Source organism: Anolis carolinensis, chromosome 3 (assembly GCF_035594765.1).
Source record: "Anolis carolinensis isolate JA03-04 chromosome 3, rAnoCar3.1.pri, whole genome shotgun sequence".
In the NCBI taxonomy this organism is placed as follows: Eukaryota; Metazoa; Chordata; class Lepidosauria; order Squamata; family Dactyloidae; genus Anolis; species Anolis carolinensis.
The window spans coordinates 280,346,143-280,367,909 of record NC_085843.1 but is presented as its reverse complement, the minus strand read 5'-3'; the positions used below and the strand labels follow the sequence as shown (position 1 = coordinate 280,367,909).

General features: G+C 38.8%; 1 protein-coding gene across 1 annotated transcript; it reads left to right on the top strand.

Moving 5' to 3' along the window:
• The first annotated feature begins 1,434 nt into the window (after positions 1–1,434).
• LOC103279730 (cytochrome P450 2J5) lies at positions 1,435–21,431 on the top strand. Its single transcript, XM_008116257.3, has 9 exons — positions 1,435–1,667; positions 3,831–3,993; positions 7,202–7,351; positions 9,225–9,385; positions 11,952–12,131; positions 12,828–12,969; positions 14,151–14,338; positions 17,381–17,522; positions 19,709–21,431. The coding sequence occupies exons 1-9, from the start codon at positions 1,497–1,499 to the stop codon at positions 19,885–19,887; spliced, it is 1,476 nt and encodes a 491-aa protein (XP_008114464.3). The 5' UTR covers positions 1,435–1,496; the 3' UTR covers positions 19,888–21,431.
• The last annotated feature ends 336 nt before the right edge of the window (positions 21,432–21,767 follow it).

Sequence of the window (21,767 nt, the reverse complement as noted above, 5' to 3'; positions counted from 1 at the left end):
GGACATATCCAGTGTTTTGTCTAAAGTTTAAATGAAGATCCACAATGTTGAAACCAACCCTCAGAATAGTTTTTGTTTGATCTAAAATGCATAGTAACTCTATCACGCTACTGACACAGGTGTAAAATGTATTATTTGTTGTTGTATTTATTTTACAGTAACAGTAACTAATGGGAACTGAAAAGCAAATTTGCTCGGAAAGTTTTGTTAGAGGAAGCAAAATAATACATGTAATAATAATAATAATATTAAATAAATAATACAGGAAAATAATACAGGTAATAATAAATAGAGTAAAATAATATATGGTACATTTATTATTTTTCTCTATTATTATTGGTATTATTACATTTATTATTTTTCTGTATTATTGTTGCTACTATTACATTTATTTTACTCTATTTTTATTATTAATAATACATTTATTATTTCACTCTGATCTTATTATTATTATTATATTTATTATTTTACTCTATTTATTACTACATGTATTATTTTCCTGTATATTATTATTATTATTATTATTATTATTATTATTACACGTATTATTTTACTCTATTATTATTAAAAGGATACATAAGCACATTTACATTGAAGAAGATGAGAATCATGATTTAATCAGAGTTGGACAATTAGAGCTTTATGTAAATATTCAAAAACATTTAACCTACTGATGCCTCAATTAATGTAATTTTATTGGTACAGTAGTCTCACTTATCCAGGCCTTGCTTATCCAAGCTTCTGGATTATCCAAGCCATTTTTGTAGTCAATGTTTTCAATATATCATGATATTTTGGTGCTAAATTTGTAAATACAGTAATTACAACATAACATTACTGCGTATTGAACAAATTTTTCTGTCAAATTTGTTGTATAACATGATGTTTTGGTGCTTAATTTGTAAAATCATAACTTAATTTGATGTTTAATAGGCTTTTCCTTAATCCCTCCTTATTATCCAAGATATTCGCTTATCCAAGCTTCTGCCAGCCCGTTTAGCTTGGATAAGTGAGACTCTACTGTATCTGTTTGTATTTCTGAAATTCACCACTCTCGGCTTATACTGGAATCAATGTTTTCCCAGTTTTTTGGTGCCTCGGCTTATATTCGGGTCGGCTTATACTCGAGTATATACAGTACATGGCATTGAGCCATGTCAGTTGATATGGTGTCAAGCAGTCATAAATCTTCAATGTGGTTGCAGATTTCATTTTGGACTTTAAAACTCATCATTTTGGTTATGAGGAAGGAACGGATTATTTTACCTGCCCAGCAATTCTCATTGCGTGGCTGCTAAACCACTGAGAATTTGGAGACAAGGAGGTGGGATTAGGATAAACAGGGGGGTAAAATCCCTTAAATAAGAATAAAAGACAACAGGGAAAGGGGAGAAAGTGCTGGAGAGATGACTGGAAAGATAACCGCTCCAAGCAATCATTAGGGGTTTCTTTCCAGGAAAAAGGCAAGACCAAGTGAAAGAGATATTCAGGCTGAGATGCTTCAGATTGCTGGATTTGTAATGTTTTCCATCCTCTTCCTCTTAATGGTGCATTTTCTGAAGCATCAATGGGCACGCAACAGATTTCCACCTGGACCGACTCCTCTTCCAATTATTGGCAATCTTTGGCAACTGGATTTTTCACTCAAGCGAGAAACTTTGGCTCAGGTAATGACTGGAAGCGCTTGAAGGAGGCTGCAACAATTAATGTCTTAATAACTTCTGGGAGAGGGACTGTCTAATTTGGTGTGTTATTAATTCATTAATGAAATCATAATGCTTTTCTAAGGCTGCATCAACACTATTGAATTAATGTTGCTTGACACCATTTTAACTGTCATGGCTCAATGCTATGGAATCGGTGGAGTTGTAGTGTTATAAGATCTACTAGCTGTGCCCGGCCACACGTTGCTGTGACGTTGTCTGGTGGTGTTGGTGAGAACTTGTTGAGGTAGTGGTGGTATTGAATGTCTGCTGTATGGTTGTCTTTATGTTTAGTATGCATTTGGTTGTTTGTGTACTGTGAAAGTGGTGAGGGTAGAGGGGGTCTATGTCCCTGTGTAGTATTGTATAGTATTTATACGTTGTCCATGTGTTGGGAATGCTTGGATTGTGTCCTGCTGCATAGTAGAAACGGTTGGGCTGGATGGCCCTTAGGGGTCTCTCCAAACTCTTGTGCCTGTCCCCTGGGCTGAGTGCATTGCTAGGAGACCAAGTGGGTGGAGCTTAGCCCTCTAACTGGCAGCAATTGGATAAAAACAATTATTCCTCTCCCTCTAATTAGGACTTTATTTTTCTTTTCTTTTTGTTATATCAACCTAGAGCCGTGAATGATGGGTTGTGTTGTCAAATTTCGAGGTTGTGGGGCTTGTAGTTTTGTTGTTTTGTCCACTGCCCTGATGCCATCACTCTTTTATATATATAGATAAGGCTTCTCAACCTCATCAAACTACAAGTCTCAAAATTCCATAGATTTTAAAAATAATTCTCCAAGTTCTACCAGGGGTACAATCCCTTCTACACCTTTCAAATAACTTTAACTAGTTATTTGCCCTCCAATGAAGTATAATAAGTTATTTTGGTCACAAACTACTCTTACAACCAGAATACAGAAATGGCTTGGTTGCATTTACTGTATATACTCTAGTATAAGTCTAGTTTTTGAGCCCTCTTTTTAAGACTGAAAAAGCCCCCCTCGGCTTATACTCGGGTGAGGGTCCTGGTTGGCTTATATTTGGGTCAGCTTATACTCGAGTATATATGGTACATTTATTATTTTTCTCTATTATTATTGGTATTATTACATGTATTATTTTACTCTATTATTATTGGTATTATTACATGTATTATTTTACTCTATTATTATTGGTATTATTACATTTATTATTTTTCTCTATTATTGTTGGTATTATTACATTTATTATTTCTCTCTATTATTGTTGCTACTATTACATTCATTTTACTCTATTATTATTATTATTATTATTATTACATTTATTATTTCATTCTGATCTTATTATTATTATTGCATTTATTATTTCACTCTATTTATTCTTACTTGTATTATTTTCCTGTATTTATTTATTTATTTATTTATTATTACATGTATTATTTTGCTCTATTATTATTAAAAGGATACATAAGCACATTTACATTGAAGAAGATGAGAATAATGATTTGATCAGAGTTGGACAGTTATCTTAAATTTGAGCTTTATGTAAATATTCAAAAACATTTAACCTACTGATGCCTAAATTAATGTAATTTTATTGGTATCTATTTTTATTTCTGAAATTTACCACCCTCAGCTTATACTGGAGTCAATGTTTTCCCAGGTTTTTTTGTGGTAAAATTAGGTGCCTCGGCTTATATTCGGGTCGGCTTATACTCAAGTATATACGGTAATTAAGTCATGAACTAATTCAGTTCCCACTTCCCCTAACAAAGCATCCCAAGCAAATTTGCTGGTCAGTTGTCGTTAGTTACTGTTACTATAACACAATGAAAGAAATAATTTGCCTCATTCATTGCAGAAGGAAAATATTGCAAGCGCCATAGGATGGTTGGAGAGAACTGGTTTGGCTAAAACTCAAAATGGTAGAACTTGGAAGGTTACTTTTATTTTGAAAAATATTTCATTTCATTATGTAAGCCTCATTTCATTCATTTCCATTTGCAAAAGAAAACTTGGAATGGGAATATGGAAAGTATAATGTAGATTCTACTTTAGCTTACATATACCGTACCTACAAGACTAATAGTCACTGCTGCTTTACTCTTTTTGTTTTTAACCAATTTTTTAATCAAAGCAGTGGGTTTTCACTCTTCTAGTTAACAAAGAGCTATGGAAACATCTACACCTTGTGGTTGGGGACGACCCCACTCGTTGTGTTGAATGGCTACGAGGCAGTGAGAGAAGGACTGGTGACTTCTTCAGAAGAGCTTTCGGCAAGAGCCCTCACACCTCTCTTTTTGGATCTGATGGGAGAAAAAGGTAAATACCAGAATTGCTCTTTTCTTAGACTATTTGTGCTTTTTAGAGCTATTTGTCAGAGCTGTGTGACAAATATAGAAAGTAGTCCTGTTGGAGAAACTGGATTTTAGTTTGAAAATTGACAAATACAGTAGAGTCTCACTTATCCAACATAAACAGGCCGGCAGAACGTTGGATAAGCTGTGGCGCAGGCTGGTGAGCAGCTGCTGCAATAAATCACTCTGACCATGAGGTCATGAGTTCGAGTCCCGCCCGTGGCGGGGTGAGCACCCGTCAATTAAAAATAAAATATAGCCCCTGCTTGTTGCTGACCTAGCAACCCGAAAGATAGTTGCATCTATCAAGTAGGAAATAAGGTACCACTTATAAAAGTGGGGAGGCAAGTTTGACTAATTTACGACATTGGAATGAGGAAGTGCCATCAGAGTGGATGATGAAGCAGCTGCTCCCCCCTGTGGACAGAATCGAACAGCCCCTCAGGAGAAGGTTAAATTGCCTCTGCGTCTGTCTGTCTGTCTGTCTCTGTCTCGGTTCGATGTGTTTATGGGCATTGAATGTTTGTCCTATATGTATATAATGTGATCCGCCCTGAGTCCCCTTCGGGGTGAGAAGGGCGGAATATAAATACTGTAAATAAATAAATAAATAAATAAATAAATAAATAAATAAATAAATAAGTACGTTGGATAACAAGGAGAGATTAAGGAGAAGCCTATTAAACATCAAATTAGGTTATAATTTTACAAATTAAGCACCAAAACATCATGTTATACAACAAATTTGACAGAAAAAGTAGTTCAATATGCAGTAATGCTATATAGTAATTACTGTATTTACGAATTTAGCACCAAAATATCACGATATATTGAAAACATTGACTACAAAAATGGCTTGGATTATCCAGAAGCTTGGATAAGCGAGGCTTGGATAAGTGAGACTCTACTGTATTTGCAATGTATCATTTTCATGGGAATCCTATGCACCTAACCCCAGTGAGTTGACTGTAATGAGCAATCAAAAAGAGGAGAAATCAAGTTGTTTCCAATGGGGAGTTGTATAACTCCAAAGATGGGTGGACTACAACTCCCAGGTTTCTTCACCATGGACTATTCTGGCTCTAGCTCCTGGGACTCATGATTCAAAAACACTCAAAGGGCCACAATATTCCCACCCTGGTCCATGGATGTGGGTGGAATTTGATTTGTAATTGAAGAAAATGCCTTGGAAGAGATCTCTATGAAGGCATTCCCCAGAAGTCTCTCCTTTCTCCAAGGAAGGCCTCACCTGGAAGGTCTAATTGCAAGGCATTGTTACCCACAAAATCTCACCTTCTTCACAATGGCGTCTCTGACGGCGGGGTCCGTGATGTTCATGGATGTGGCCAGGCGTATGGACAAGATGAATCGGACCCTCCCTAGCAATTGGAGAGGAACAAGGGAGCAAAAATCCTGTGGGTTAATTCGTTGCAGCATTTGTATCATATGATATACATCAATCCTTCTGACCAAACCTCCTTCTTTCCAAGCAAGGAGCATCAGCCAACTCCAAGATAAACTTTGAGAATATCTGCATTTTAGGAATGCAGTGTGTTCACTTTCTTTTTTTTAAAAAAAAATATTTATTTGTGCTTTTCTGAAGTTGTGATGCACAAAAATAATGGTAAAGAGACAAGACAAGACTACATGTTATACAACAACAAAGCAAACCTAATACCCACCCAAGTGGAATAAGAGGGGGGGGGGGGGGAGAGAAAACGAGAAGAAGAAAAGAAGAAAGAAAGAAAAATCTATATATATAAAAGGGTAATGAAATTTCGGCCTAGGACAAAACAACAAAACTACACATCCCAGAAACACTAAACTTGGCAGCACAACCCCTCATCCATGCCTCTACGTTCATACAACAAAAAGAAAAGAAAAATAAAGTCCTAATTAGAGGGAGAGGAATAATTGTTTTTATCCAATAGCTGCCAGTTAAAAGGAGACCCACTTGGTCTCCTAGCAACCTACTCAGCCCAGGAGACAGGCACAGTTAGGCCTCACTCCACACTGCCTATAAAATACAGATCATTTGATTTTAACTGGATTACATGGCAGTGTAGACTCAAGGCCCTTCCACATAGCTATATAACCCATTTATAATGGACTTAATGTAAGGTAAAACCTTTACCCTTTACCTTAACTACCACCAATTCCTCAATACTTTATTTCCCATACCACCAGACTTCGCCACAGCAACGCGTGGCCGGGCACAGCTAGTGCTACAATAAAAAAGCAGAGCCGGCCCTAGGTAATTTCCAAGTGTAAGCAAGCAGTATTTCTGCCCCCCCCCCCAAAAAAAACCCAATCATTCGCCGCTTCTTTCCTCATCGAGCCCTTGGCATCCTCCCTTGCTGCAAGGAAGCCGTTTGGGGCTTTGGTGAGACTCTACTGTAGTTGTCTCTTGTTGAAATGCAAATCTTCATCACAATCCCACACCCTCCAATATTACACAGATGAAAACCCAGACACTTGCAGCCAAGCAACTACAGAATGTGGTGAAAATGGCAAACCATAATGATGATGATTTTGGGGTCAGGAGCCCCATGTAGCTTATGGGTTGGACTTTCCCCATTTCTGTGACACATGATTCCCAACCCTGAGATGGAGGGGCTGGAGCTATCAAGTTTTAGACCAGGATACTCTTGCAGTTCGAAAACATGCCAATGTGAGTAGATCAATAGGTACCGCTCCAGTGGGAAGGTAACAGCGCTCCATACAGTCATGCCTGTGGCCACATGACATTGGAGGTGTCTACGGTCAACGCCGGCTCTTTGGCTTAGAAATGGAGATGAGCACCAACCCCCAGAGTCAGACATGACTGGACTTAACGTCAGGGGAAACCTTTACCTTTTTACTACTCTTGCAAGTCCATATGTTAAGATGTTGCTGTAATGGAAACAGGCATGTATGTCTTGACCTGGAATGAGGATTCTCTTGATTATTGTTCTTGTGTGCCTTCAGGTCATTTATGACTTGTGGCAACCCTCATGGGATCTTCTTGGAGGAGATTTGTTTAGAGGAGATTTGCCTCTACCTTCTTCTAGAGCTAAGAGAGTCATCCAGTGGGTTTCCATGGCCAAGCAGATATTCAAACCCTGGTCTCCAGAACCATGGTCCAATAGTCAAACCATTATACCACACTGATTCTCACTCTCTTGATGCCGCAGGTGTATTTCTTACAAGTGGACATACCTGGAAACAACAGAAACGCTTTGTCATGATGGTCCTAAGACACCTCGGGATGGGAACAAAGGAGTTGGAGGACCAAATACAAGAAGAGGCCCAACATCTTCTGAAAGTGTTTTCAAGCAAACAAGGTAAAAACATATATTGTACTAGCTGTGCCCAGCCACGCGTTGCTGTGGCTAGGACTTAATTTTTCTTTTCTTTTTGTTGTATGAACATAGAGGTGTGGATGAGAGGTTGTGCTGTCAATTTTCAAGGTTGTGGGGTGTTTAGTTTAGTTGTTTTGTCCGCTGCCATGATTCCATTACCCTTTTTTATATATAGATATACTCGAGTATAAGCCGACCTGAATATAAGCCGAGGCACCTAATTTTACCACAAAAAAACTGGGAAAACATTGACTCCAGTATAAGCCGAGGGTGGTAAATTTCAGAAATAAAAATAGATACCAATAAAATTACATTAATTGAGGGATCAGTAAGTTAAATGTTTTTGAATATTTACATAAAGCTCAAATTTAAGATAAGATTGTCCAACTCTGATCAAATCATTATTCTCATCTTCCTCAATGTAAATGTGCTTATGTATCCTTTTAATAATAATAGAGCAAAATAATACATGTAATAATAATAATAATAATAATAATAAATATAGGAAAATAATACATGTAATAATAAATAGAGTAAAATAATAAATGCAATAATAATAATAAGATCAGAGTGAAATAATAAATGTATTAATAATAAAAATAGAATAAAATAAATGTAATACAGTAGAGTCTCACTTATCCAACACTCGCTTATCCAACGTTCTGGATTATCCAATGCATTTTTGTAGACAATGTTTTCTATACATCACGATATTTTGGTACTAAATTCGTAATACAATAATTACTACATAGCATTACCATGTGTTGAACTACTTTTTATGTCAAATTTGTTGTATAACATGATGTTTTGGTGCTTAATTTGTAAAATCATAACCTAATTTGATGTTTAATAGGCGTTTCCTTAATCCCTCCTTATTATCCAACATATTTGCTTATCCAACGTTCTGCCGGCCTGTTTATGTTGGATAAGTGAGACTCTACTGTAGTAGCAACAATAATAGAGAAAAATAATAAATGTAATAATACCAATAATAATAGAGAAAAATAATAAATGTACCATATATTCTCGAGTATAAGCTGACCCAAATATAAGCCAACCAGGACCCTCACCTGAGTATAAGCTGAGGGAGGCTTTTTCAGTCTTAAAAAAAAGGACTGAAAAACTAGACTTATACTCGAATATATACAGTCACTAGGAAAATTTAGTATTTCTTTGTTACGGCCAGTATTCAGTATCAGCTATTTAGGTGAACATACTCAACTAAAGTTGTTTTTGTCCAAGGCGTTGTGCGTTCTTTCCAGAAACCTATCCATGTCCCAGTTGGTTAGGTTTCATTTCCTAACAGCAAGCATGGCTGAAATCCTGCATGAGGACAAACCTATTGCTCCATGTCTCTGTTTTTGGAGCCACTGAAAACAAGTTTGCTTCATCTTCAATACAATATGCTTTCAAATGTTTAAGCATGGCTATCATGTCCTCCTTTAATTAAGCATGGCTATCATGTCCTCCTTTAATCCTCCCTTAACATATCCAGCCTTCTCACCTGATGCTTGAGGGCAGGACTACATCTTAATCAACTTAAGACACAACTTTGCTAAATACTGGGAGAGGTTTAAGCAATGATGTGAGATGTTTTGGGCCTGAGAACCAATGGAACAGTTAGGACCACAGGGCAAACCAAGAGGCAGAATTGAAAAACCCAGCCAGACATGAAGACTGAAGATCAACCAAAGGATACATCATAGTTCAAGAAGCTTTGATGGACAAAACATACTTGGGATAAAAAGCTCCAATGATTGATAGCAGTAGACCCATATGGCTCTTGCAAATTCTTCTTGTTCTTGTTGCATAATATTGCCAACTTGTCGTAATTAATACTTTTTTGTATTTACAGGAAGGGCCTTTGAACCCAGAACCCAAATTGTCCGTGCTGTGGGTAATGTCATATGCTCTTTTTTGTTCGGTCATCGCTTTCTCTATGAGGACGAGTCTTTCAACAAATTGATAAAAGCTGGCTCTCTGGTAGTTTACACGCCATTTACTTTCTGGGGCAGGGTAAGTTTCCTTGTGTTCTGAGATTTCCATTTAAACAAATCAAGGACGTAGCCAAGTTACCTTTTTCTTGGTTTCCATGTGTTACTGTCATAGTAACCTGTAAGAAGCCACACTGAATCAGACCAAAGACATTCCTAAAATCACCATATCACCCTGAACACATCAGAGTACATCTGATTTTGGAAGCTAAGTTCCTGAGGAGTACATGGATAAGAGCATCCTGTCTGAAAAATGGAAAACCAATCAGCCTAGGATTAGAGAACTAAACATGGAAATGCCCGCAAATGCACATTTTTCTCTGAGAGCCACAAATCCCTATCACAGATTGATATATATCTTGTTTCAAATACACTAACCACAAGACTTAAAGATATACATAATAATCCAATAATCTATTCAGGCCATAATCCAGTCAAACGACTCATAATTAAAAACAGGGATGAGACAACAGGAAGTGAAGGAAATCTACCCTTCAGAAGAGAAATTCAGTCCTGAAAGAGTTAACATGGGGGAAAGATGGCTCAACGGAAGCTTTATTACTATTCTTGTTTCCACAACAAGTCACATTTTTTTAAATCTAAAGTGAAATCTCCTGAACAGGGGCACACAGACAGCAAAACAAACACCACAGGAGTGCTAATCCTTCCCCTATGCTATCCATGTCTGGAGTTAAACTTTATAAATGTACTTTTTCTGACTTACATACAAAGTCGACTGAAGAACAAACCTACATAACCTGTCTTGTTTGTAACTTGGGGGACTGCCTATAACAGTGATGGCCAACCTATGACACGCGTGTCAGCACTGACACACCTAGCTGTTTTTGCTGACACGCTGCCGCATGCAGATTGATTGGATGACTATGTCTTTTGTGGCCAAATTTGGTGTGATTTGGTCCAGTGGTTTTGTTGTTTACTCCACGGGAATTATGCACATTACATTTATATATATATATTATATCATTCTATTATTATTCTATCATTATTGCAGTATATTATCATATTATTACCTTATATTATTTTTATATTATTCATTATTCATGACTACATTGAAACTAGAATAGAGAGAAATCAGCGTGGAAATTGCAAGAGGTATCATAGATTGTTGTACATGGAAATAATGGTAGTAAATAGTTTTTGATTTATTAAATACAGTTATATATTACAATTATACATTTTTGTTATTTAAACTATACATATTGTGAAATTGTTTTTTTTTTTTTTCTTGAAGCGACACACCACCCAAGTCATGCTAGGTTTTTTGGTGAATTTTGACACACCAAGTGCAAAAGGTTGCCCATCATTGGCCTATAATCACCCTTATTTTTTAAATTGCCCAAACTGAAGGCCACCACTACACCTGCAAACTATGCACTCTATATGGATTTTCTTCCTTTTCTTAGTCTGGATTCTCCCATCTTTCCACATCTTTGAGTCACTCCAAGTTTTGGTATTATGGGAGTAGGACAAAATTATTCCCAGCCTACATTCTTGACATCATGCTCAATTTTATGCACTTCAGCCCTGTATGACTTGAGCAGTTTGTCAAGGTTTCAGGCAGAATTCATTCATATCCTTACTTGGTGTGTAGTCTCTCTTCCATGTACTAATCAGAATCACTCATTGAAAAATAAGATATAACTTGCTAAAGTGGTCAAAGTTTCTTGATTCAATTTCCAACGTGTATAGTTAGAGCAGGAGCCCTCAGTGGCACAGTGGGTTAAACCGCTGAACTGTTGAACTTGCCGACCAAAAGGTCAGCAGATTGAATCCAGGGAGAGGGGTGAGCTCCTGCTATTAGTCCCAGCTTCTGCCAACCTAGCAGTAGGAAAACATGAAAATGTGAGTAGATCAATAGGTACCACTCTGGCAGGAAGATAACGGCGCTCCATACAGTCATGCCAGCCACATGACCTTAGAGGCGTCTACGGACAATGCCGGCTCTTTGGCTTAGAAATCGAGATGAGCACCAACCCCCCAAGTTGGACAAGACTAGACTTAATGTCAGGAAAAACCTTTACCTATAGTTAAAGCAAAGTTCAATTAAATGATATTTTAAAGTGTTGTTTAACTGAGATCTTGGGAAATCAGTCATAATAGAAATTTTGGGACTCTATAGCACTGAAGCTTCTGAACTTGCAGACCGAAAGGTCCCAGGTTCAAATCCCGGGAGCGGAGTGAGCGCCCACTGTTAGCTCCAGCTTCTGCCAACCTAGCAGTTTGAAAACATGCCAATGTGAGTAGATTGATAGGTACCACTCCGGCGGGAAGGCAATGGCACTCCATGCTGTCATGCAGGCCACATGACCTTAGAGGTGTCTACGGACGACGCCGGCTCTTCGGCTTAGAAATAAACGTGCATTGGCTAAGACCACTTCAGATATATTCATTTATTTGATTTTTTGGCCTGTTTTGCTTTTACAGAATTAATACTTGAGATACTGTTCTGTAAAAAAAAAAAAAAGCCCAACCATTAATTCCCAGTATAGTGAAGTTTTCTCACAAAGCTCCAAAATGAAGTTATGGGTCCTCTCCCCTTTGTCTCCCATTTGTTTTATCACCTACAGATGTATGACGCTCTCCCAGGAGTTATGAATCACCTGAAAGGACTTTATCAAGAAGTCTTGGAATACAATGACTTCATACACAATCTAGTGAAGGAAGAGATCCAAAGCCACACGGAAAGATGGAAGGAAGGTGATGAACCCCATGATTTCGTTGATTTCTACCTGGGTCAAATGGCAAAGGTAAGAGCAAGCCCCACCCTCTTTAAGCTTCCTTTTCTTTAGATATCAGGATGGGGTTATTTTTGTAGTCTTCAGGATTCCCAGGGACCAATTATTATTTTTCGCCAATTGGGCATAGGGACATTTTTCTTCAGCTATGAATATTTTTGTTGTTTTCACAATATTTTTGTTGTTTTAGGGCAGGCTGTGGTGCAGCTGGCTAGTAACCAGCTGTAATAAATCACTACTGACTGAGAGGTCATGAGTTCGAAGCCCGGGTCGGGTTAAGCCCCAGACCATTTAACAGCCCGGCTTGCTGTTGACCTATGAAGCCCCGAAAGACAGTTGCATCTGTCAATTAGAGAAATTTAGGTACGCTTTATGCGGGAGGCTAATTTAACTAATTTACAACATCATAAAACTGCCAGCAAAACACAAGGAAAAGAATGAGGAAGTACAGCCACCAGTGGACAGTGAAGCAACAGCTCCCCCTGTGGCCGGAATCGTGAAGCTGGAAAAAAATGTTAAATGCCTCTGTGTCTGTCTATATATGTTGTTTGTCTGTTGGCATTGAATGTTTGCCATATATGTGTTCATTGTAATCCGCCCTGAGTCCCCTTCGGGGTGAGAAGGGCGGAATATAAATACTGTAAATACTGTAAATAAATAATGAAATCTATGCTGTTTTCTTTATTTCCAAATGCATTCTGATTTCAGACCAAAAATGACCCAACATCCACTTTCAATGAAGATAACTTAGTCCAAACAGCTGTCGACCTGTTGCTTGGAGGAATGGACACCATGGCTACCACCTTTTGTTGGGCATTCTGCTACCTGTTGAACTGCCCAGATGTTCAAGGTGGGTAAATGCACATGAAGAGGGTTTTAACAACGTTTATGTGTTCATTAACCCAAAACAATTCACCCTGGCCTGATACAGATGTGGATCTAAATCAGGCATGGGCAAACTTTGGCCTTCAACTCCCACAATTCCTAACAGCCTACCAGCTGGAGGGCCAAAGTTTGCCCATACTTGATCTAAATCCTATTGTTAGTCCCAACTGGTCCTTATAGCACTACTGTGCCGTCACGCCTGGGGCTATAACTCTTAGCGAAAGAGGCATGGACGTGACATCTTTCCCCAGGGGATTGCTTCTTGCCCTCCTTTAGGGAAGCTGGAACTCCCAAGGATCAAAACACTGTAGATATCTCAAAACTGGTTTTATTGTTTCAAAAGGTTATCCCTTTAAGGCAATAAGCTGGAATTTTCAAAGGGGTAAAGGAAAATATACATTACAGTCTCTGGTTGTCTTGAGTCCAAGGAGCTCTGCAGCTGAGAAGCTTTTCCAGGTCCCTCTTTCTCAATGGCTGTGAATGCCAGAGCAATCCTCAGCCTCAGTCCAAATGGCCTATGTTTGAAGACACAGAGTCTTCCTCTAGTGCAAGGAAGGTTTATATATATATTGAATAGCTATTCAATGCTAATTTAGGTGATTAACTACAACATTCACACTGGCCTCCAGCTGACAAGAGTTCTTCTCTCACCCTGGACTTTCCACAGATATATATATAAACCTTCCTTGCTTAGTTTCTCCATACTTCACAACCTCTGAGGATGCCTGCCATAGATGTGGGCGAAACGTCAGGAGAGAATGCTTCTGGAACATGGCCATACAGCCCGGAAAACATACAACAACCCTGTGATCCCGGCCATGAAAGCCTTTGACAACACATTAGCAGTGTTACATGTGACATTTAAACCACAGTCCGATAGCAGCCAGCATAGTTCCAAATATCTGCCCTCACCCTGTAAGGAGGTTTGATAAAGCTGGAAAAGGTAAATAATGTAGTAAGTATAGTCTACTTCACCCATTCTACAAATACAGAGCCTTAAATTTCCTTCTGGAGGACGTGATACATGCCCATGATCATAAAGTGCGTAGATGTTAAAAGCGTTGTTTAAAACACAGGGAACTGCAAGGAGAAAGAGGAAGAAGCAAGCTTCTGCTGCTATATATTAATCCAGTTATTTGTCAGTAGAAAAGAGCTACAAGGAAATCAATGCTCTCCTGGGACCTTCTCACACCATCACTTATGAGGACCGGATTAAACTGCCCTACACCAATGCTGTGCTTCATGAGATCCTGCGGTTCAGCAACACAACTGGCGTTGGACCCTTGAGGACGTGCTCGAAGGATATCACTGTGCTGGGCTTCCCCATCCCAAAGGTACAATATCTCCCACAGCACAGTGCAGTGGGATCACTAGGGAGCGCAATCGGCACATGGGGATGTTAGATAGAGGATGCATTGTTAGACATGATTTTGTGTGTGTGTCAAGGAATGACTTAAGAAACTGCAAGTTGCTTCTGGTGTGAGAGAATTGGCCATCTGCAAGGACGTTGCCCAGGGAACGCCCAGTTGTTTTGATGTTTTTACCATCCTTGTGGGAGGCTTCCCTCATGTCCCCGCATGGGGAGCTGGAGCTGACAGAGGGAGCTCATCCATGCTCTCCCCGGGTTAGATTCGAACTGACAACCTTAAGGTCAGCAATCCAACCTTCAAGTCATCAGTCCTGCCAGCACAAGGGTTTAACCTACCACACTATCGGAGTCTCCTCGACAGGAATGCATGGGCAGTAATCCTATTGTGTAAAATACACTTCTAATGGACATGTGATCATACACTTGCAGAATGATTAAGTGGGTGGTGATATGTTACCTAAGGGTCATTGTGCTGGTACGGCTGTACCAGAAGCTCCAACTTTATTTTCTTTCTGCTAATGTTTGCAGTCATAGGACAGACCGCCTGTCCATCAGCATTAAGTTTGGTTCCACCCCTTGTTCAGGGCTCTGGGAGGGAAGAAGCCATTTTTAAGTCAGTCTCGCTTAAGGAAGGTAAGCTATAGGACGTAGACCAGCTCGTCCTGTAGAAAAGCTTCATATCTCAAGAACATCCGGGGATATAGAACATCTGAGGAATCAGAAACAGAAATTCCAGAGGAAAGGTCCCAAAGGTTCTGGCTAAGAGTGCACAGCCTCTCGGCCTCACAGTTCCTGAGGGAAATAGCCCTAAAGTTTCCAAAGAAACCTCAGAGAGGGAACAGCACCACAGATCCACGGAACCCCAGCTGAAACATCTGCAAGCCTTGGTTGGTAGGTCCACTCAATACCCAGATGCATTTGGAATCAGTAGTGGGTCCCACATCAGCTAGGTCCATATAATAGACAGCCTAGGAGAGGTTATAAGGGGGGTTTCTTCTTATAGAGAAAGCACAGTTATCCAAAGCCAATTGTCTGTCCCCTGGGGGCAAGACTGAAAAGGCCAACAGTTTATTAAGGAAACCTTGAAGTGTTATTTCACTCCTTGAAGATTTATTATTTCTTCAATAATAAATATTTTGTTATCTCATTAAAGACTCAAAGGACTATATTTTTCAGGAAAATCCTCAAGAAACTCTCTTTGAGGCACCCTGGCTTCCCGCTGGGCATAAAGTATACATCCTATACAAAGACAATAGCTATAGGCCCAGCGCGTGACAGAACAGTCATGCTGAAATGGCTGAGCCATGACCATGTGAGATTCCTGACAAGTGTTGCATCATTCATTTTTGTCCCTGGCTGATGACGAGCAAGCAGTGTTTATAAAGGAAGGCAGGAAATAATTGTTCTTTCCCTTTCCATGTGAACTCTCTTACTGTACGTCTGTTGCCGATATCTCTTGCTTGTGTATCTGTTTCCCTACATCATGAGTATATCTCTGTATATGCCATTGACTGATTGGGGATCAAGGGATCCTGATCTGAGTGTGTATATCTGTATATAGAGCAACGTGTGAAAATTAAAAGCCTTCCGAGTTTGGATGAAAGCTGAATCAGAGTTTTCTCAAGAGTGAGCAAGCAGCACAAGGTCAGATGGTGCAGTTCCATTCTGCAGATAAGCACTCTGCTGTTTGTGTTTATTTTGGGCTTGCCTCTGAGGAATTCAGTCCAGTGTGCAGAGTTTCCAGGGAAGGCGTGATTGTGGAAACTATAAATCATGCACCTATCCCGCCTCGACAGAGGACACCCTTTGAGGGTGTGACACCATCATGACTTGTCTTTAAGATTTCTAATAAAATATAAAAAATAGGTTTAAGCATATAAAATGTTTGTATAGTTATGTATAATCACAAGAGGGGACATTTGGCCCCTTCTTTTTTGCTGCATCAATCAAAACGAGGGTTTTCTGAAGCTGTCACAGAAGTCGACACTCTGTTTCTGCAACCGGCGTCTCAGTCCCCATTGTGCACAGATCTTCTGATAGCCAAGCAAAGCAATACTGTGACCCACACGTTCTTGTGAAATGCTGATTATGCTTGAAATTTCTCTCTGAGTGATACGACGATCGTCCTGAATCAATCTGTCCACCTTTTGCTTGTGAAACTCGGTGGTTGCTGTCACAGGACATCCAACTCTTTGTTTGTCATGCAAGTCAGATGTTCCCACTTCAACATCTTCAAACTTACTCGCCCAACGATGCATAGGACTCACATCAACAGCTTGCATTCTCTGATGAATCTCCTTTGGGGTGATACCTTCTACTGTCAAGAATTCAATGACTGCACGTTGCTTAAGTCGCATTGACCGACCGTCTGCGCAGGGTTCCATACTTCACACTTTAACAACACAACCATTCAATGCTAAGGCTTCCCCGTCTGCGCAGGTTTCCATACTTCGCACTTTAACAACACAACCGTTCAATGCTAAGGCTTCCCTGTCTGCGCAGGGTTCCATACTTCGCACTTTAACAACACAACCGTTTGATGCTAAGGCTTCCTGCCAAATGGAACTGTAGAGGAGAGTCTACTGAACAAGCCAGTACCTCCCGCAGACCAGGACTGCCATCTGTTGAGGAGTTACGAAGGTGGAGGCATTACTTTTCATTCAAACCACCAGGCCAAAACTCTGTACTAATTTACCTTTTGAACCTTTGAAAAAAAAGCACATACTTCCTGGTTAGAACAGTCATTCCGTTACCGTCATGTGGTTTTGTTTGTATGTGCTACAAGCACTTGCTTTTGTTCTTATTGTCTTTTGAAACACACACATCTCTTTGCATATCATCGGAGCCTAAATGAGTCAATTTGAGGGACTGTAACTCCTGGAACATCCCAACCATGGTGGACGAGGGATTCTAGAAGTTATCTAACAAAAGGAACTTCTCCAAAGCATTTTTGTCAACGGCCTTGACAACAAACAAAGTTAATTCTACTTATTTTCTCCACTTGCAGGGAACGTTGGTCCTTCCCAACAATCACTCTGTGCTGTATGACCCCAATTTCTGGGAAACTCCTTGGAAATTCAACCCAGGGCATTTCCTCGATTCAGAGGACAACTTTGTCAGCAACAGAGCTTTCCTACCCTTTTCAACAGGTATGAACTCATACCATTCTTTCTCCCAAAATGCAAACTGTGAAGAGTTTAGAAATCTGTGGCATTAACAGGTTGAGCATCCTTTAACCAGAGTGCCGAAATACTTCAGAAACTGAAATTATCCATATGAGATGGTGGCACAATGGCTTTCAAATGGTTCAGTGCACACAAATTTTGTTTTATGCACAAAAATATTTACCTTCAGGCTATGAGATCAAGGTGAACATTAAGCATAAATGAAGAACATGTTTAGACTTTGGTGACATCTCCAAGATGTCTCACTATGTACAAATACAGATATTGCAAAATGATTGACCTACATTGAAAAACTGGGAGTCCAATAGAGATTGATCATTCCTCTCTGGTTTTCATTTTTCCAATGATGCATTTGGTTTGTTCCAAATTTCAAAATGTTTTTAGTCTCCAAACTTACATTTTTCAATATTAGTAGGAAAATTAATGTATTTGTGTGTGTGTGTGTGTGTGAACATATCTCCTAATACAAATTTTGCTTAGCATAAGTTATTGCAGGCTGGTGGTCACTTCATCAGATCAATGGTTTTGGGATTTATTCCTACAATAGATTAGGGCCCATTTCACACAATGTGCATAAAATCTGGATTATATGGCAGTGTGGACTCAGATAACCCAGTTCAAAGCCGATATTGTGGATTATCAGCCTTGATATCCTGGGTTATATGGCTGTGCGGAAGGGCCCTAAAACACCAGTCCTTGTCCCAAATTGGATAATGTCTTTTAATGACATATTTGCACTCACTTTTCCAAACACAATGCGTTTTTGAATGCTACTTTTACATTATTCACATTTTGGCGTGTTCATTTTCCTAGTACTATATGTAGTTTTGCATATATAATAGACTCTCAGTTAACCATTTTTTATTTATTTACTACATTTATATCCCGCTCTTCTCACCCCGAAGGGAACTCAAGAGCGGCTTACAAATCAAATGAACATACAATATATTATTAGCATAGCACCATATAAGCATTAAATTACTGTATTGTACTAAATCATTATTATTATTATTATTATTATTATTATTATTATTATTATTATTTAATATATTTATATCCCGCCCTTCTCACCCCGAAAGGGACTCAGAGCAGCTTACAAATTAAATGTACATACAATATTATATTATTAGGATAGCAAAATACTGAAAATAAATTACTACAGTAGAGTCTCACTTATCCAAATTTATTCCCTTTTTATATACTATTTTTATTTAATATTTTTTCCCAAAAATTAAAACAAGTTCATAAAACAATAGTACAGTATGTATATCTTGGATATACGTTGGATAAGCGAATGTTGGATAAGTGAGACTCTACTGTATATTATACTATATATATTGTAATATTATTATTAATATTACATGTAATATATCATATATAATTAATATTATTAATTAACCATCACCTATGGTCATTGATAGATGCTGGATAAACGTAGTTTCTGGTTGCTTGAGAATTACTATTAAAAATAGGCCTAAATAATACTAATCCTCTTATTACAGACTTTGTATTGACTTGATATTAATATTGGAATACAGTCATTAAAAGCAAATTATGACAAATAAAGTCATATTTAACCCAATGTAACAGTTTTTCTATACAGTAGAGTCTCACTTATCCAAGCCTCGCTTATCCAAGCCTCTGGATAATCCAAGCCATTTTTGTAGTCAATGTTTTCAATACATCGTGATATTTTGGTGCTAAATTCGTAAATACAGTAATTACTACATAACATTACTGCGTATTGAACTACTGTTTCTGTCAAATTTGTTGTATAACATGATGTTTTGGTGCTTCATTTGTAAAATCATAACCTAATTTGATATTTAATAGGCTTTTCCTCAATCCCTCCTTATTATCCAAGATATTCGCTTATCCAAGCTTCTGCCGGCCCGTTTAGCTTGGATAAGTGAGACTCTACTGTATGTGGAGAAAGTATTTTTAAAAATTTCTTTGCTAGTTGCTCAAGAGTTCTGGTTCCTTGAGCTCCAATTAACTAAAAGTCTACTGTATTTGCTTTTTGATTGGATAAATCCATGGCAAAATACCATTGCATGACTTTTCAAGGTAAATTGTGAATTGATATTGGTTCGAAACATCTGATAAGCTCCTTCTACGCAATAACTCTGCTCTCCTGCTTCTCCTTGCAGGCCGCCGAACGTGTGTAGGAGAACCACTAGCCCAGATTGAGCTCTTCCTATTCTTCACTAACTTGGTCCGCACTTTCAAGTTCCAGCTGCCAAAGGGAACGAAGGAAGTCAGTTTCGAGTATATCCTGGGAGGTACACGGCACCCACTCCCGTTTGAGTTTCATGCAATTCCACGTTAACCTACCTCTCTTTAAGATGCAACTGGGACCAGTGCATTAGGACAAGTGTAGAGGTTTTGAACACATTGGAGTTTCATGCCTTGGACACATGGTCCCGTGACTAGTGGCACAAACATCTATTATTATTATTATTATTATTATTATTATTATTATTGACACAACAACATTGTATGACACAGCAAACAAGATAGATATGCTGGATTTCATATCACAAAATCGCAAGTTGAACACTTCCCAAGTGTCTAGGACTGTATGATGTATTTTCGGATGATGCGCACAGATCCCAGTAGATTGTAATTTTGTCAATGTCTATTGTTTCCAAATGCCGGCTGAGATCTTTTGGCACGACACCCAGTGTGCCCATCACCACCGGGACCACCTGCACTGGTTTCTGCCAGAGTCTTTGAAGTTCGATCTTGAGGTCCTGATAGCGGCTGAGTTTTTCCTGTTGTTTTTCATCAATCCAACTGTCACCTGGTATGGAGACATCAATGATCCAAACCTTTTTCTTTTCCACATCTGTGATGTCTGGTGTGTTGTGTTCCAGAACTTTGTCAGTCTGGATTCGGAAGTCCCACAGTATCTTTGCGTGCTCATTCTCCAATACTTTTGCAGGTTTGTGATCCCACCAGTTCTTTTCTGCTGGGAGGTGGTACTTGAAGCATAAGTTCCAATGAATCATTTGGGCCACATAGTTGTGCCTCTGTTTGTAGTCTGTCTGTGCGATTTTCTTACAACAGCTGAGGATATGATCAATAGTTTTATCAGCTTCATTGCAGTCTACATTTTGGGTCATCAGCTGATTTTTCGATCTTGGCCTGAATTGCCTTTGTCCTGATGGCTTGCTCCTGGGCTGCAAGAACCAGGCCTTCTGTCTCATTCTTCAGTGTCCCATTCGTGAGCCAGAGCCAGGTATTATTATTATTATTATTATTGTTATTGTTATTATTATTGTTATTATTATTATTATTATTATTATATTATGACACAGCAAACAAGATAGACATGCTGGATTTCATTATTATTATTATTATGATTATTATTATTATTAGATACACAACATGATTAGTACACAGCAAACAAGATCACTCTGCTGGCTATTGTATTGGATCACACATCAAACACTTCCCAAGTGCCTAGGACTGTGTGATGTATCAGCAAATAATACGTGCAGATTCGAGTAGGGTTGCCTTTTGCAAATGACAGATGTTAATTTTGTCAGCCCTGATTATTTTCAAGTGCAGGCCAAGGTCTTTAGGCACTGCACCCAATGTGCCAATCACCACTGGGACCACCATTACTGGCTTGTGCCAGAGTCTTTGCAGTTCGATCTTTAAATCCTCATATCGTGTCAACTTTTCCAGTTGCTTCTCATCAATTCTGCTGTCGCCTGGGATTGCCACATTGAAGATCCTCCACGATTGTGAGGTCAGGAGTATTGTGCTCCAAAACTCTTGTCAGTCTGAATTCAGAAGTCCAAATTCAGACTGACAGACGGAATAATAATAATAATAATAATAATAATAATAATAATAATAATAATAATAATATGGGTGCCGTGCCAAAAGATCTCAGCCGGCATTTAGAAACAATAGACATTGACAAAATTACGATCTGCCAGCTGCAAAAGGCCACCCTACTGGGATCTGCACGCATCATCCGAAAATACATCACACAGTCCTAGACACTTGGGAAGTGTTCGACTTGTGATTTTATGATACGAAATCCAGCATATCTATCTTGTTTGCTGTGTCATAATAAAGTAATAATAATAATACATCACACAGTCCTAGACACTTGGGAAGTGTTCGACTTGTGATTTTGTGATACGAAATCCAGCATATCTATCTTGTTTGCTGTGTCATACAATATAATAATAA